Source organism: Epinephelus fuscoguttatus, linkage group LG12 (genome assembly GCF_011397635.1).
Source record: "Epinephelus fuscoguttatus linkage group LG12, E.fuscoguttatus.final_Chr_v1".
NCBI lineage: Eukaryota > Metazoa > Chordata > Actinopteri > Perciformes > Serranidae > Epinephelus > Epinephelus fuscoguttatus.
In genome coordinates, this window is record NC_064763.1 from 8,539,648 (window position 1) to 8,557,745 (window position 18,098).

Consider the following 18,098-nt stretch of genomic DNA (forward strand, 5'->3'; position numbering starts at 1 on the left):
TAAGTTTAAGAAATCTAAAAATATGTATATTTGCCACAATATTGAATACAATACATATTTCAATAGAATAAAAGTAAGAAATATGTACAGTGTGTGCATTACATGTTAAAATATATATATTCAAGAGGTGTTGGTGAGAATAAATTAGTATACTGAAGAATATTGCACAGTTGTTGCCCAGAGCACTGTGGCACAGGAATTATTGCACCAGTTATTACACAGTATTGCATAATTAAAGGATAACTTTTTTTTATTTGTCAACGTGGACCCTATTTCCCCATGTAAACTGGTCAAAGAGACTGATGTGAACAATAATTTTTGTTATTGGTCCAGTACTCGGCAAGCGGACAGGTGTCATGCCAAGGTAGTTAAAAGTGACATCTCGTGACATCTCATGATATTTCACAATCAGACTTCCACTTAACGGGACAGTAACAAACAGACTGATGACCGACTCTGACAGTTTGCGAGACAGTCCCTCTCTCTCCCCCCTTCACGCTTATCTGTCCTGTCAATTAAATCCTAAAATGCCCTCAAAAATATTATAAAAACAAAAAAATAATCTGATAAATTAAGCTTCTCACTTGTGATGACCTACCCTAACAAAAACATTGTTCAATAGCTACTTAGATTAGATATGTGTGAAAAGAAGATAATCTATCTGTTTAAGTTAAATATGGGGTTTTTTTTCTGCTCTGATCTTTCTTACTTTCACTTCCTTTATTCTCTTTGGACTCTGTGCTGATCTCACATCATGGTTTCAGGAACTGTGCTAGTTCTGTGTCTTCTTTGTAATCCTCCTCACAACAAGTTTCCTTCCAACATCTTCTACATTTTCTAATTCCTCTACATAGTGCAGCAACATGTCCAGAAACAAAAACCACAGCCACACTCTTTGCTTCCCAGCTCCTGATCCAGCTCTGGACCTTGGGTGGCAGGGCTCTTTCCATACCTATCTCCTTCCTGTTGAACTTTCTCCCCAACCACTGACATGACTGCACCAATATTTCTATCTTCAACAAGTAACTCAAAACTCACCTGTTTAAAACAGATTGTCAACACAGCATTCATCATTTAATCACTGATTTATTATAGTGGCATGATGGTACAGTGGGGAGCACTGTTGCCTCACAGCAAGAGGGTTCCAGGTTTGAGGCTGCTTGGTGGCTTGGGCCCTTCTTTGTGGAGTTTGCGTGTTCTCTTCGTGTCAGCGTGGGTTTTCTCCTGGGTCTTCAGCTTCCTCTCACCATCCAAAGACACTCAGGTGTGGTTGACTGTAAATAGCCTGTAGGTGTGATTGTTAGCATAAATGTTTGTCTGTGTCAGCCTTGTGATGATCTGGCGACCTATCCATAGTGAACCCCGCCTCTCACACAGTGTCAGCTGGGATAGGCTGCAGCCACCCAATGACCCTGAAGAGGACATGCAGTTACAGATGAGGCTTGTTTGCTCTTTATTCCTTGTGGTCGTGTCTGTGGTGGACATTTATCACTATTATTATATTTATCATTACCTGCAACACAAACTGATTATAGTGAATTGGGTTTTTTTTCTTTTTTTTAACAGAATGTAAAATAAAATCCCCACACTGTTAAAATATTATATCAAACATCAACTGTAGGTATCCTTTATTTATATGCACCAATACAATATGGATACATTACACAGGAACACTGAATATAATAATGGAGATCACTGAATGAGAAAGACTTTCATCTGGAGGTGGACGTGTTTTTAGCATGGAGACAGTTGAACAATGTGCATGTTAACACACACATTCTAAATGCTTTATTTGAATCCACTAATTTCATTACAACTGTCTATAGGACTGAAATATAAACAGAGGTCTTCTACATTCTCTGACACTCAAGAGGAAAGAAAACGCTGCCTGCACCACACAGCTACTGTACCCGTTACAGCTGAGATGGATTAGAGCTTCCCCAGCTGTCCAGCTCTTTGTTGTAAGCCAGCCAATCATAACCCACCAACAGTCAGTTTGTGAACGTGTCCAAGGCTGCAAAACACATTTATATCTTAGCTCAGTGATGCTTGTAACCAGGGACTGGTACTTGATCAGTTTATCAGAGAAAGCTTCGACCACGTACAAGTGGAAAACAATGACATTAAACATCCTGACGCTTCCCTGACAGCAGCACACACACACACAAACTCTCATAAACCTGTACACACATAGTGATTCATTTTGCTTTGTGAGCAAAGGTGAGAAACTGGTGGCTTTAGACTTAGAGTAACAATCAGGAAGAAGGAACCACAAAATTAAAGGTCTACAGTAAGTGACTGTGAAAAGCACTGAGGATTTCTCCTGAAATACAATAAGAAACAGTAGATATGTCCAGAATATAAAGGAAGACTACAGGGCACATGTCAGCTCACACATCACACACCCAAAGAAACATGGACACAGAGTGCCTCCAGTGTGCACCTATCCTCATTCTCTTTCTCTCTCTCTCTCTCTCTCTCTCTCTCAGTAATTATACAAATACACTACACATAATAAACCAATCTTACCAGGAACATTAATCATATTTTACCCTTTTGAAAGGTAAGTAAGAAATATTCCTCAGCCAAAATCTGTCCATCTTACATTTTTTCAGTTAGGTGTACAAATTTTCCAGTGTTAAAGCTCTGATGTTAACTTTAGGGTGGCCAAAATTAAAGAAACATCTTTTGGATGTCACTGTATGCACTGCAATAGAACCAGTGTCGGGGAGAAACTAGTTACATGTAATTAAATTACAAAATAAATGTAACTATAATCTGATAGTTACCTAGCAAACATGTAAACTACAGTCACTAATCGAATTTTTGGTGTTTACAAAGGGGTTACATCAGAATATATTCCCCTCGGTACAAAGTTTATATGTAGAATATAACATTCATTGTGTTGCCTTGCATCTTTTGCCCTGCAGGAATCCCCTCTTCTGGCAGAGCCTATTTCTGGACTTTTTTTTTTAGCTTTAACTCTTAGTCAGTCTTGACAAAAATCTTAAAGTTAAAAACCTTCACTGTGTTAGTATTGATTGCAGGATTTGGGTAGCATTTATGAGCCATGTGTGCATGGGGCGAAGCTTTTTCTGACGATGCCACAGGCTGCCCACTTTGACATATTAGAGCAGAGCAGGGTGTTACAGTGGTTTGACTGACAGAAAAGTCACTGGTTGGATCCCAGTCACGTTGATCTTTTTGTGAGGTTCCTACATACTTGGCGGTGCCAGAGTCCTGACATTATCACACATACTGGTTCTTTGTTGCATCTAAACTAGCTTGCGGTGCAGTAAACTATACAGTGGTAAACACCCCAGGAGCATCATGCTGCATTATATGCTGCATTTGTACACCTAGATTTTAAAAAAAATCCCTCTTGTGCTTAGAGTGACAGTAAAGCAGCAGTGCAGGGGGAGAATATAACAAGATGGTGTTCTTCGCTGGTCACACTAGAATCTGTACTGAAGCTGGTGATGCGGTCTGGCTAGACCTGCACAGACAGCACAAAGTTGGCTGCTTGTAAAGGTGGATGAAGTACAAAATTTCATCCACACAGCTTTGGCTGAAAAATATCTAAAAAATTAATTTAAGTTTTTAAAAAAAGGCCAAGTGAAAGTATACAAGAGAGCGGTACAGTTATATTTAAATATATAATACATCCATTTTGGTAGAAAGAAAAAATCAGTTTTAAGTGAAACATACAGAATCAATCACTCATTTATTATATTTGAAACAGTGAATACTTGGTTTTGGAATGTGTTAAAACAAAGGCCCATGTGAAAGAGTTGCAGTCTGTAGAAAAAGGCAGTGAATAACTTAGCGTACAATAGGATACAAAAATAAGCCACTGGCAGAAAGCTGTAAGTGCACCTTATCAGACTCGGTGAGGTAAAACTCCACTAACATGTCACTATAATGTAAACATCACTCGGCAAAATATGAACACTCCTTGTTACTGAAGCACAGACTGAACATGTGACTCTTAGTGAATGTGAAGAATAGGGAACCATCTAGAAACCATGGCAGTGTTGGTGCCTTGCAAATACAGCGTAAACACAACTAATCCTGCTGTAGAGCATCATTTGTTTTTCAGTCATATACATCCATTTTTCACACATCAGTAATATTTAAAGCTGCAACAGGAGCATTTTACATTTGTATGCAAAATTATACCATACTGCCTCTCATGATTTATGAATGAGGCCTAATCATGTGTACTTTTCATCATGGCTAACCATTTTGCAAACCATGCTGCTGTTTTAGATTTTTTTTATGTTTTTTTCTTAGTGCTCCCTGCATGTATTGGTTTCTGTCAGCGGGCGGAGTTAATTAAGACTTCGGACCCTTGAGAATGTTAGAGGATATGACTGAATATGAACAGACAGGAGACGTAGCCTACACGGGTGCTGCTGCAGATACACGCACCGGGAGCGGCTGTTATTCTGTAAACTGTTCAGCTACAGGTCAAATTATATTCTGCTCTCCTCCATATTTAACAAACCTCATTGATGTCTTATATCATTATTTATCCAAAGCAAAAAAAGTCTTGATCAATCCTTCAAACTAGAAACAAAATACAGTTTTGAAGATCTGAAAAAGTGTTAGTGTCAAAAAATTCAGTGTGAAATCAAAAAAACCATCAAAAAATCTAAAACTGTTCAGCTTGAATGTGAAAACGGCCTGCAAAAATCTAAAGAACACATTACTTAAATTTTGTAAACACTGCAGGAAAAAATTTGCATGGTTCTTGAACAGTGTTAATCACACAAGACAAACCCTCCCCTCTGACTGAGACCTTTTAGTATTTATCCAATGTGTCTCCTGACAGGCAGCAACCAAACACCACATCCACTCTTCACCAGTTTTCCTCATGTTAAAAGATTTATAATCAGGAAGGAGTATGTCAAACATTTAAAACTTTAAATATCTGCATCTCATCCCAGTGCAGCTCTAAACATCTGTCAGCATTACAGACTGTCATGTCTCCAGTGATGGTGAGACCATGTCTTCAGACTTTGTAACATTATTATTTACAGTTATTTACTTTGATTGTATCTGTTGTCCACACAACTATACTGTTACACTAACTGCAAAAACAAAATACAGCCGCAACCGGCGACTTCAGGGTTCAAGCCAACATGGACCGTTAGAGGTTAAAAGCTGCAAAGTTTGACAGTTTCTGACAGCTGCATTAAAGAAAGCTAACAGGTTTTATGACCATCAGACAAACGCTCATTCATTTACAAACAAATCTGTGCTGGGCCACGCTCTTCTTTGGCAACACTGTCATCCCCTACTGAGCAACTGCAAAAACATTTCAGGGACATGCTTCAACAGCTTAATTAAAAATATCCACCGAGGATGATGTTTGGATAAACTGTCATTGATTTATGGTCCAATGTTGCGCCAGACCAATGCACTTGTTTGGAACCGGTGGCATCCCCTATTGGGTGATTTCAGAAATATTTTACACACGTGTTTAAACATTGTTATGTAACATATCCTGAGAGTTTTGCAATGATTGGACAAACAATTTCTGATTTGTGGCCTGATTTGTGTTACGCCACACCCACTTTTTGTAGTTGTGGCGCCCTCTAATGGTCAATTTGAATGTAACTTTCGGCGTATGTTTAAGGTACTTAAGTGGACATAAGGCCAATTCACACTTTCCACGTGTGTGTCCCTGGAGATAAGCTTTGGTCCATGTGATGTAAATCTCGTCATCAACCCTAGTACGCGAGGGTCCATGCAGACCCCTGTGGGGATGTCCAAATGCAGCCCATTTGTTGTGACCACGAGGACTGTAGGCATAGTAAGCACGGCAACTGCTCATGCTCCAATCTCTTGCTCAACAGTCCAGTCCAGTCCAAAACACTGCTTTCAAGCCAACCACAATGAAGTTAGTTTCAAGTTAGATATCTGACAGATATTCACTCCAGACCCAGCAGCATCACTTAGTTTCACTTTCACCTGGCATCGTCTGCAAGAGGAGGGTAAGCTCCCCTCCCAGCCTTTCTGTTTACCACCAGGTGCTGAAGTAGATTGTCAGTTTCACTAAAGATAGAATTTAGTTCGTGTTGGTGTGACTGCACCTCTCCGTGGATGTTCAATGCAGAAAGTATGTCCGAGCCTATATCATGCAAGTTTCGTGACGACTTGCCCAATGACTGTGGAGTTAGGTCTGTTTATGTGCTAAGCCACACCCCTTTACAGTTCATTGTTCTAAATCTTCAGAACAAAATGTGATATCATTAAGCTTTTAAAAAATTTAATAAGCTTGGTCCAATAATGATCCATAAAAAAATCTGGTACAAATCTAACCTGGGAGGAGATGCCAAAAATGGCAGAAAATCTAGTCAGGTGGACTTTTGGGCTTGAACCCCTAAAAGAAATCCAATAAACTGTGAAATGTAACAACTATAAACAAGGTAATTTTATAATATCAGGACTGAGGCAAACACAGTTCAAATCCACTCAGCAACTGCAACAAAGGTGCTCGACTGACTCATCGTACAGTGAGTGTAACAGAGCTGGGACTGCTGATTGTGCTCTTTGTGAGCGTGCGTGAATGTGCATGTGTGCATCTACACACATACAGTACATGAATTTAAATGCACATAGCACAGAATTAGGGCTGTATATGTCTGAACTACCAGGACAGTCATTTACAGAGAAGCTCAGGGATTTAGAGGATGAAAGTTTTGTGACTGACATAATAAGATAGTGATTCTTCTCATTGTGTCAGAGTACCTCTGAGGTCCACTCATGTTTTCATGGTAAGCAGGAGTTTGATTCTCTACTGCTGTTCAGCTTTATGGGGCTGAATGATGTATTAACCCTTGCCTTGGTTATTTTCATTATGAATTATCATATGAATCAAACAGTCCAAAACCCCAAAGATAATCAATTTTTGAAGATATAAAACAGAGTAAAGCAGCAAATCCAGCCTTTGGAGAGACTGGAATAAGCATGTGTTGGAAATTTTGCTTAATTAATGACCTATCAAAACTGGTGTCAACTAAACTTTTCAGCAATCCTAACCCATACTGCAATCACAACAAATACGCAAGAATTCAGAGGGTTGACTCAAAACAACAACCCTCTATTAAACTTGTCAATACAAAGCTCCCACCATACATGTTTGGTCAAATATTAACACCGGTGGTCACAGTAAGGTAGCAGGTAAGTGTTAAGACAATGAACATTTGGCAACAAATAAACCTGCCTCTATATGGCACAGCGCTGGTGAAATGATTACTAAGAACTCATAGGATCAGTCTACACACATTTGTAGTCGTAGTGATGGTGAGGTTGTGAGAAGGAAGCACAACTGCAGGGATTTCCTCTCACAGCAGTGAACAACAGCTGGTGTGTGGAGGTGGTCAGAAAACCTCGCAATGATTGAAATAGTCAATAGTGCAAGTATTCGGAAAGTAAATGAGCTCAGTCTTGTTGGTAGCTGAATGATCTAAAGTGGAATAGGGATTTAGCATTAGAAGATGTATCGTATGGTTCTTTCCTTTAAGGTTGAGAAGTGCTTTTTAATCTCGCCTTCACACAAGAGTCACTTTTTTATTTTATCTGCAAAAACCAAACTTGTAAATGATCTAAAACAATAAACCATGAGAATGTCCAACTAAACAACAGCTGTGGCTCAAGGTCCAATACTTCCACTACTGACTGTGAATATACAGTTTAAAGTCATATATGCACACTGCCAAGGAAACCTTACAGTCACAGTGACTGCTCTGCAAGTGTAAAAGCCCAGCTGCAGCATGGAGCTTCATTGCCACCTCAAATTATCCCGTTCACTTTTCTGGCCTGCTACAAGGTCCAAAGATGGATCAGTGAGCGTGCTGCTTGCCAGACCCTTTCCATGTATCTCGCTGCACCTGCACCAGGAACACAGTCTGCCATTCAGTTTGCCAAAGCAAAATGAAGACAAAGAAATTAAATATCTCATTAGGTGTTTAGGGTCAACTATGAACAATAATCCTGGGTGGCACATATAATCATGGCAGTGACTGGCTTTAGGTTGCACCTATGAGTGAAACAAAGGTATGGTGCAGAAAAGTGGGAATTACAACATGGGTTACAGCAACCCACAGCCAGCAGCACCAACTGAGGCAGAAGCTGCTCTTCTGGCAGCACTGACCTCCTTCAGACACAGCGGGGGAGCAACAGCCATGGCAGCATTATTGTTGCCTTGGTTTCATTTCTCCTTTATAATCTCCTCATATTTGGGTGGAGGGTCGCTGTATGAAGGTGCTGAGGTCTCGTCACCACTGCTTTCCAGGTGTCCTGTCACCTCTTCATAAGATGGAGGTGGTGTTGCGCCGGACAACCGTGAGGCCACTGACATAGAGGAGTCCTGGACATAAAGGGCACAAGTGTTCTGCTGGTGGAGGCCACGAGAGTCCGACTGGGAACCTGCTCCTCTCTCAGCACCGCTCACCACCACAGTGGGACGTGAACTGGACTCCTGGTGCGAGCTTTCACTATGTGCTTCCCGGTGAACCAGAATTCGTGGCAGACTGCGGGTGTTGCGGTTGTTGGCCAAGTAGCGGTTTTGGGTGTAGGCGGGGCGTCGACGAGTGGCCTTCTGAAGCTGGCACCTCCAAAGGAGGAAGAGGCCGATGATGATGAGCAGGGCCACTCCCAGCAGAGGTACCACCATGTAGACGGTGTCGGCACGCTCAGAGCGTCCCTCGCTGTTGCTGCTCACCGTGTAGACGCTGCGAGTTTTCCAAAACTCCATCTAGGAAGCACAAAGGAGAAATTATACATGTTTACTTCCTGGGTAGATTTTAAGCTGTTTGCTCAATTTAAAGTAAGGATAAAACTGAAACTGACACTAAAGTCAGAATAGGGGAGATTTTTATTACTGATCAGCATGTATACATGGACTTTACAATAACCAGAGGGGTGCTTAATAAAGCATTGCATTACAAATTTGCATCCAACATTGGCATGGGATTAGGAATATCAATGGTTAACCATTAACCAGTCAAAAACATTCGATAGTTAACCGCCAAGAACATTTTTGATTGGTTACGTATCAGTCTATAAGTTAATTTTGCTACTCTTCAGTTTACTGCACTGCCTATCACCTGGGTCTGGTGGGAGCTAGCTAGCATAGGGAAATGGTCAACTTCAAAACCACTTTGAAAATTTTCCTCCTGCCAATTCTGCTACCTGGCCAGTCAAGGTTTTCAATGTAAACATCAGAGTTAACGCAAAGGAAAAAGCGGAGAAGATAGGCACCAGCTATGACCCCAACCACACAGAAAAGCAAGACTATGGCCCCTTTTACACTGCCAGGTTTTCCTCGAATGTTGGGCCTTTTTGCCGGCAAGCTGCAAGCGTTTAGACACACAGAGCTGGATTGGCGAATTGATCCGAGGTGCCCAATTTTCCCCCTCTAGGGTAGTAATATTGGCGGAACCTTTTTGGTTTAAAAAGAACGAGGCGCCCTTCCGCCACAGGAGGGGCTGTTGATGACTTGTGGGAGGAGCTGTTGATGATGCCGCACGTGGGATCCACTGGCGGTGGACTAAAACAGCTGATAGCAGGAATGAGCAGCTAGTAGCAAGAGGGAAACGCAAACCTGACAGACACTGTAAAGATGAGCAACTGGGGAGACAAAGAATTGCTCGCCCTCCTTGCCCTCGCAAATGAAGAGGCCATTACCGGTCCAATGACAGGAACGGTGAAGGACGGGCCAACTTATGAGAGAATCGCAGAAGGACTGACCAGCCACGGCTTCCCTCGGAGTACGTCACTGTTTATGTCACACGCTGAGCTACATGTTTTGTTACTTACTCATGCCCCCCAGTGCCCCGAAAAAGGCACATTCTGTATAAACAAAAGTAGGCAAGCGGCATTTCACTGCACTCCCCGATTTTGTTTTTATACTGCCAATGCTGAAGGAAGACTGATTGGGCTTTCCTGCAAATTTGCACAATTCCTACTTAAAATGGGGTTATGTCTGTGTTCATTTCTGCATTCATCTCTACATCGGAGAAGGCAAAGAGACAAGTGTAGAGGAATTAAACACCGGCTGCGATCCTGGCCACATGGATCCTCTCTACCAAGCTTTTAGCTGATGTACAGGCATTAGATAATAAACTGGATGACCTCTGTGCCGGCATCAGTTTCCACCTGGATATCAGGAACAGTAAATCCTTTGTTTCATTTAACTTGCCTAAAACCTGGAACACCAGACAGCGACATTCAACCAGGTAACTCTTTTTCTATATGCTGATCTGACAGAACAGAGGGCTCTGGCAGGAAAAGAGGAGGAAGCGTGTGCTTCATGGTGACAAAAAGTGGTGTAACAGTTAAATATAAAATGCTATCCCATTCCTGCTCACCTGGCCTGGAGATATTGACAACCAAATGCAGACTGCAATTTCTACCAAGGCAACTGACATTGGTCAATATTACAGTGGTCTACATTCCACCATAAGCAAATACAGAGGCTGCCCCGGAGACTTCAATCAGTCTAATCTTAAAGGTATACTTCACTCGCCAAATGACAATTTGTATATCAGTCTTTCATCCCTTTGGTGAACCTGAACTAACCCTTTAAAACAACAAAGTCACATATTAACACAAGCTGACTAACTGATCGAGGCAGTGGTTTATCAGCAGCTTCCATGTTCAGCAAGGTAAAATTACTGTTGTTGTTGTCTGGCTTTGAAGAGAGCGGAGACTTTAGCTCAGTTCCTGTCGGAAAGGTCTGTCTGACACCCGCTGGTGTCAGGACAACAACCTTCTTCTGATTGTCAACAAAATTAAGGAGATGATGGTGGACTTTTCAAAGAAGCAGGGAAGGAACTACGACCCTCTTAATATTAATGGGTAATTAGTAGAGAGGGTGGATTTCAAGTACCTTGGTATCTACATCACCAAGGGCCTGACCTGGGTGCTGCATATTGTCTTAAGAATAAGTAAGGCAAGGTAGAGACTATTTCACCTCAGGCGCTTGAGGAAATTCCAGGTATCCCCTAAAATAGTGAGGAATTTCTACTCCTTCACCATCAGAAGTCCTAACAGGGGACATCACTGCCTGGTATGGAAACAGCACTGAACAGGACCACAAGACCCCGCAAAGAGTGCTTCGTTCAGCTGAACATAAAATAGGCGCTGCTCTGCGCCACATTAATGATGTTTACATCAGACGCTACAAGAAAAAACCCAGGAGAATCATTAAAGATCTCAGCCACCCAGATATCTGCCTGTTCTCTCAATTGAGGTCGGGAAGAAGGTACCCTATGTGGTTTCATGTGACAAATAAAAATGATTCATTGACATCAGAGCAGGTAGGACAATAAGAACAGTAGCGAGGAGGCATTAAATAACACTTGTCTAGCAAAACATCTCTTTTTGTGCTGTGTTGACCAGAGCCGTATCTTCGGCTGACTTAGGTAATAGGTCTTAAAATCTTTTAATGCTCCCACTGTGGATGATTTAGTGGTCGGGCGGCAGGGATTTTATGATTAGGCTTTCCCAACCTTTTTGTGATGTTGTATGTGGTTGTATATTTGCTTTTGACTGTCATTATCTATGAATCTACTGCCATACAGCAGACTGTGCAAGTCTTAACAGCAGAGCATTTCTGTTAGAAGTCAGGGCAGATAGATAAACATCGTTCTTCCTCGCTTTTACTGTGTTTCCTGCTCTAATACATTTTTGTTCTTCCTTAAAAGCTTGTTCTTTCACCGCATTTTACTTTGCTGTCTCTCACACACATTAGATTTTCTAAATCAGTGTCCTTCCTTGTAATGTGGTACGTCATTCATTGATATAAACATGGCACAGTCATTGTTACTGTAAAAAACGATCACAAAAAAAGATCACAAAGAGGCCTGAATTGAGTTCATGATTACATTTGGATTAATTGTGCAACACGTGTGCAGTGTTCATGTAAACACAGTGGCTATTGAAGGGCTTTCATTTCTACAGTTATCTGACAAAATGGTAATAGTTCTGTTACGTAGATGCTGTCTCTACTCCAGCCATCACTGTTCAAATACATTAGCATAATTGCTGGAGGAATTGGTGCACACGCTTGCTGTGCGCTAACTCACCGTTCTCTCTTTGTTCTCAAACACTTCATTGGCCTCTTCGAAGCTGCAGCTCTCCTCACCACACTCCCTCTCGATGTTCCCCTGTCTCAACTCCTCAAGAAAGCCATTGGCTCGAGGGAAACGCTTCAGGATGGAGTGAGCATCCTTACCATCCAGGAATGCTGCAACACAGACATGAGACAAAATCCAAAGTTCATTTATGTTACTCAACAGCATGTAAGACTTATTTACATAGAAAAACTGTTTTTTTCACCCCTGTACCTTTTAGAGCTCCCACACATTTATCTCAAATGGAGCAAGTTACCACTTTTTGACAGAGTGGTGATATTCTCTTGTACTGCTCTCCATCAATCCATGTCCTCAGCCAACCCACAAATGTTATCATAGTGATCATCGTGACGAACCCACACAGAATTATCACCAATTCTTCAGTGCCTCTCAACTCTACAGATTTTCTTTGCCTCTTTCAGTTCATTCTTTTGATTTTGCAGCCCACAACTTTAGCAGTTGGTTCAGTCCTACTGCTTTCATCAAGTAGCAGGCAGCTGGTTTCAAAGACAAAATCCACTGTGCACTACCTACTCAGCACCAAACAGCATGCAGACAGACTTAAAGACGAGCTGTTAGTAGAGCATTTAGCAGCTAAATGGACAGATATTCCCCCAGGCACTGGTGAAGACCAAAAATAGGAGCTAAAAGAAGAGTACATTTTTGGTGAACACACACTGCTCCAAATGAATCCTTATGATGCTCCTTAACTGCTGGATGTGTAAATAGGCAGCTGTTTACCAACACTTCCCAATATTAGCTTAAAAGTGATGTCAGCTTTGTGTTTACAGCTTGTTTCCACTGCTAACTAAACATCAAAATATAGGTTTATGCTCATTTTTCACAGTCAATTCTTCAAATGACAAGAAAACTGTTTATTATGAACACTTGAGTTAAAAGGACATTACTTCAGATTCCAAATTAATTTGATTAATTTGAGTCAATTGTCTGAATCCAATAAAATTGAAGTGAGAATAGCTGTAACACATCTAGCAAGGAGGTCAAACAAACCGAGTTGGCCCAATTCCAGCACAGAGGTTCAGAATTTTTTGACTTCATCAGGCCAAATATAATAAACCAGCAAAAGGAAATTCCATGCAATACAATACTTATCTTGACATTTATTATAGTCAAGATAAATGTCACAATTTATAATCATATCAATTTTAGATGTCCAGCCAACAGGGTATCATTTAAAAATTTACAATACCAGTACCCTTAAAGTCATACCAATACCAATAGTAGGCCTACCCATCATGTGAATGGAATGGCGTGTAGCATAGCCATACTTTCAACTGTTTTGATGGCATCTCAGCGCGTTAACTGCCAATTCCATCAATTACACCGTGCTTGACTCTACCATGCCACAGACTATATGGGTTGTAGCTGCTGCTGTGGGAGTGTGAACCCTGCACTGGAGACAGTTGTGAGAGTCTGCCCAGCCTCACATACACAGTGACAAGGCTAACTGTTAGCATCATAAGGCTAACATTACCTGTTAACTGGGTTGATTGATTTTTTAAGATTATTTTTTGGGCATTTCTGCCTTTAATCGATAGGACAATTAAGTGTGAAAGGGAGAGAGAGAGAGAGAGAGAGAGAGAGAGGGAGTGACGTGCAGCAAAGAGCCGCATCCTACATGGGATGCCGGCTCTATCTAATAAGCCACGGACGCCTGTTGTTAACCATTGTTAATGAGTTGAGTGTTGGTGTGAGTTTGTTGGAACCCTTTAATGGCTCAGTGTTGGATGTTAACTGCTGTTTGCTGGTGCAAAAAGGATCGAACGCAGGTGTCGTTTGACTGGAGTTTCAATACTACTTGTTACTGGGTTTTTTTGGTCAATACCTTAAAGGTATCAAGGACTGATACCTGACCCTACCAGCCATTACATGTCGAACTATAACTGTGGAAAGCATCAGATTAGTGGCAATTGGTAAATCTGGCCCTGAATCAGGTTGTGACAGGTAATGGTATTTTTGTTTACTGGATACTACAAATGACATAATGACCAGATCCACCACTAAAAACCTGCTCCCACTAAGTGATACACACAGAGGAGCTGCTTCTGTTGGTGATGTTAGAGGAAGAGGCAGACAGCCAGACAGGAAGACTGATGGACAGCAACAGCTGTGTGTGTGTTTGAGAAGAGGTTGACCTGTTTGACAAAAACCAAATATACAAATATTAATAATCTGAGCCAATGGATGTGTGTGTGTGTGTGTGTGTGTGTGTGTGTGTGTGTGTGTGTGTGTGTGTGTGTTTTGTTCTCACCAGCAGCCATGCTTCTGCCCTGTTACTCACACTCCAAAAGACAGCAGACCTGCAGGGAGAACACAGCACTGCATTAGACACCATGACTGACAGAATTATTTAACAAAGGGACTGGATCACTGTCCAGCAGGGTGATACATCCTCCACAAGAAGAGACATTTTCACCATCTCCACTTGGATACAGTAATAATACATTTCCTGGCATCTAAACAGCCTAACTTGCCCAGACATACAAGCGATATTCATGTTCAAGTGTAATATCTGTCATTTTAAATTTGGCTTACACCAACAGCCCAAACCCCCGCCTTCCCACAAAAAAAGCATGTTGGGGTTAAAGCTTTAGTAACACTTATAAAAATAGGTTCTTGTCATATTTGCTGTAATGGTCCCAACAGTAGTACATGAGACAGATAATCTGTGGAAAAAAATCATTTTCTTCCTCCTCTTAGGGATTCTAATGGCATTTGCAAGAATCCAGTGCAGGTAAACGAAACAACCAATTAGAGCTGGGAAGGTAGATGTCAATCACATCAATTACTGCTCATGAACTGCTGTCAAACTGTCAAACTAGGCAGCAACAGAAACATATTTCAGTGTACTGTTTAGAACCGGTGACTGTGTTAGAAACAGTCTAGCCAAAACAAAGCATCACCCATCGGCCAGAGCAGCTTAACAGTACGCTAAAATATGTTTCTGAAAACATTTGAGGTCAGAAATAGTCAATACAGTGATAGAATCTAGACTCACGTTTGATCAGCGCCGCCTACTTTGAAAGTCTGACCGCAGTTCACAAGCAACAGTAATCATAATGGACAGCTGCTTTAGCAACATTTCTTTTTAACAGACTATCTGTCTCATGTACTACTGTCAGGAATGGTTTTCTTTTACAACTTAGATTTCATTTTTGAAGTATCGAGAGTTTCGCAGTTTTTGACCAGTCTCTCATGATGACTTTTCTTTTATATTTTATGACGAAAATTAGATTATTGTAAACTAAGGTCATTTCAGCAGGATGCTAAAATACAAGTGTTTGTAGCTTTCAGTGGCTTTATGGAGGTCATAGTTTGGCTACTAATGCAAAGTTTCACTGTAAAGTGATAAATAAAGCAATGACACAGATGACTATTGGAATTTTGCTATGTTGGTCTGTAAAAATAGCATCTATCGCATGTCTGTCCATCTTGGGGGAAAAATCCCTCCCTTCCTAAAGGTTTTTTTTTCTTTTTTTTCCATTTTAGGGGAGTTTTCTGTTATCTGTATATTTAGGGTTGGAGGAATGAGGATGTTGTATGCTGTACAGATTGTCAAATTTGTGATAATGAGCTAAATACATAAAATCAACTTCAATGATGAAAATGAAACTGCAAAATTTGTGAACCATCAGCCTGCACACACATTAAGTAGTATTACACTTTGTACAGTTATTATTGGATAATGTCATAACAACACCCAGAAACCTTGAGAACGAGTCTTGACTGAAAAACTCAAGACACTGGCACAAAGGCTAAACAGTGCTGATTAGCACAGGATTAATACACAAAACAGTTTAAGTGTTTCTGTGATCATATGGTGGCTCAAACAGCTCATATGCTCATGGTAGAAAATGTATCCTGACTGCTGTCAAACACTTGACCTGGTTCCAGTTTCAGAATTACCCACAGGCTTTGATCATCACTTCTGTGTACAGATTACATCAGACACTTAATTTATAGCCTGAGAGTCAGATATGGCCTTTGATATGGTGCCAGGTGGCCCGCCACCCATTTTCAAATTTACATTAAAAACCAACTGATTCACACTTTTTTGTACTTTGAATGTCAATAAGGTTCCATAGTAAATAAAAAAAAAAAACATAAAATAGTGCTTGTTTTGTGTGTAAGGGGAGGATCCCCCCTGACAGAGGTTAAATAGCGTCATATCCTGGAAATGTCCCTGCATACAGCTGGCCTGTGCATGGCTGCTGTGACTGGATTTACCTCATGTTAAAGATGAGTGAGGACGGCAAATTTATAACAGGCAATTCATGTATTACATATACTGATTATTATTTTGAATGTTTGTTTATTAACTGGTCCCTGGCCTTCCAAAATTTTCCAAATTTGGCTCCCAGGCAAAGTAAGTTGAATATCCCTGGTTTACATTCTGGCTCCAGCTGCTGTTTGTCAGGTCTCCTAAAGGAAAATTCTGCAGCGATGTAAACTAATACCACTTCAGCATCATTCCTGCTAGTAGACATGTAAGCAACCATGTAAAAAACACCAGCATAGTCCTTTAAACTGGGACAATTCACAAGAAACATCAAGTCTCTTGAATTTAATTTTGAACAGAGTGAATCATCAGCTGAGTCAAAATGTAACACGTCTTGCACAAATCCACTTCAGACTGACTAGACAGGTGGCTTTTACTTACAAATCTTCCCATAATGAAGTTTTCAGTTTATGTGGCCTAATTTTTTTTCAGATCCGTGAGACATGCTTGTGTGTCATATTTTCTTTCTCTCACATTTTTGCATCTGCTCCACTCTGTTCTTATGTATTATGATCTTTGTTAGGCTATTATTTGGGGTAACTGAATGACCCCAATTTTGGTCTGCCTGGCATGTATCACCTGGGAAACAGATAGTTTTGATTAATGCATGTCACTGCTCCCTGAAATATTGCAGGGAGTTTTTTTTTTTTATATTTAGTCGTACCTCTGACAAATATAGGCTACTATAAATATAGACGGAGAGGGACGGGGTTGGGGGTTTCCATAGCAACAGAGACAGAGATATGGGAGGCTCTAAATCCAGACCAACTTGAGTAATTAGGATACAGGATACTGTTTTAAACAGGGTATCTATTGTCTAATATCTATTTTTTTTAATTGTCTCTGTCCTGGAATAGCCTATAGAGAGCACACAGATAAGGCACACACACACGCACGGACACAATGCTGTTCATCAAGTAGCATCCTGTTTCTACAACTGCAAGCCAAAATACTGTTGATATAGTTAAATAATAAACCCTCGTGTTGAACCCAAAACACAAGAAACCATTTTTTAAATCAGGGGGATATAAACAGGCTTCTTAAGTCGTTCAGATGTCAGCGCCTTCTCGTGCTTTTGTAACGTTAAATGCATATAAAAAATTCATCAAGACTCGTGTTGACTTTAAGTCATTTTTTCTCCGCCGAATTGTGTCGACACGTTATGTCCCACTTTTATAAACCACATAAAGCTTGAGAATAATTATTTTTTTCAGGCACGTAACGGTTCAGTCCTCTTTCTACTTTAGTAGGAGAAGGAAATATAAAATCTTTCTTACCTTCATTCCGCTTGGTAGAAGCCTTTCCCCTTCCATCTCCAACTCCAGGGAACTCCCACACCAGCCATGCAAATGACCGTGATTGACGTATCAGAGAGCCAATAGAAGAGGAGGAATCCCTGAGACTGGCCAATCAAGACCCCGATAAGTATCGAATGACGCACGAAGAAAGGGCGGGGGAAACTTGTGGTGAAAAGAAAAGGGAAAGAGAACGGTATACATACATATAGAGGTCTGCCGGGGGCGGAGGCTGACTGAACTACCACTGGGGTTTAATAAGATTAACAGAGCAGTTTTTAATTTGCCACCGAGGTCACAGTTAAATTTGTGAAAATTCTTTAAATGACGGATTTCCCGCCACTAGACAGATAGTTT

The 18,098-nt window shown here is 40.9% G+C and overlaps 1 protein-coding gene across 1 annotated transcript; it reads right to left on the reverse strand.

Moving 5' to 3' along the window:
• Positions 1 to 3,705: 3,705 nt before the first annotated feature.
• Positions 3,706 to 17,811, reverse strand: LOC125898451 (transmembrane gamma-carboxyglutamic acid protein 3). The gene is made up of 4 exons (XM_049592246.1): positions 17,724 to 17,811; positions 14,419 to 14,467; positions 12,099 to 12,259; positions 3,706 to 8,764 (listed from the first exon to the last, which is right to left on the reverse strand). Exons 2-4 carry the CDS (start codon positions 14,426 to 14,428, stop codon positions 8,219 to 8,221), a joined length of 717 nt encoding a protein of 238 aa, XP_049448203.1. The 5' UTR covers positions 14,429 to 14,467; positions 17,724 to 17,811; the 3' UTR covers positions 3,706 to 8,218.
• Between the last annotated feature and the right edge of the window lie 287 nt (positions 17,812 to 18,098).

Coding starts and splice junctions, on each gene's coding strand:
- LOC125898451 (XM_049592246.1), bottom strand. Junction 8,765..12,098: donor TTGAGAACAAAGAGAGAACG/GTGAGTTAGCGC, acceptor TGTGCTTCCTAG/ATGGAGTTTTGGAAAACTCG.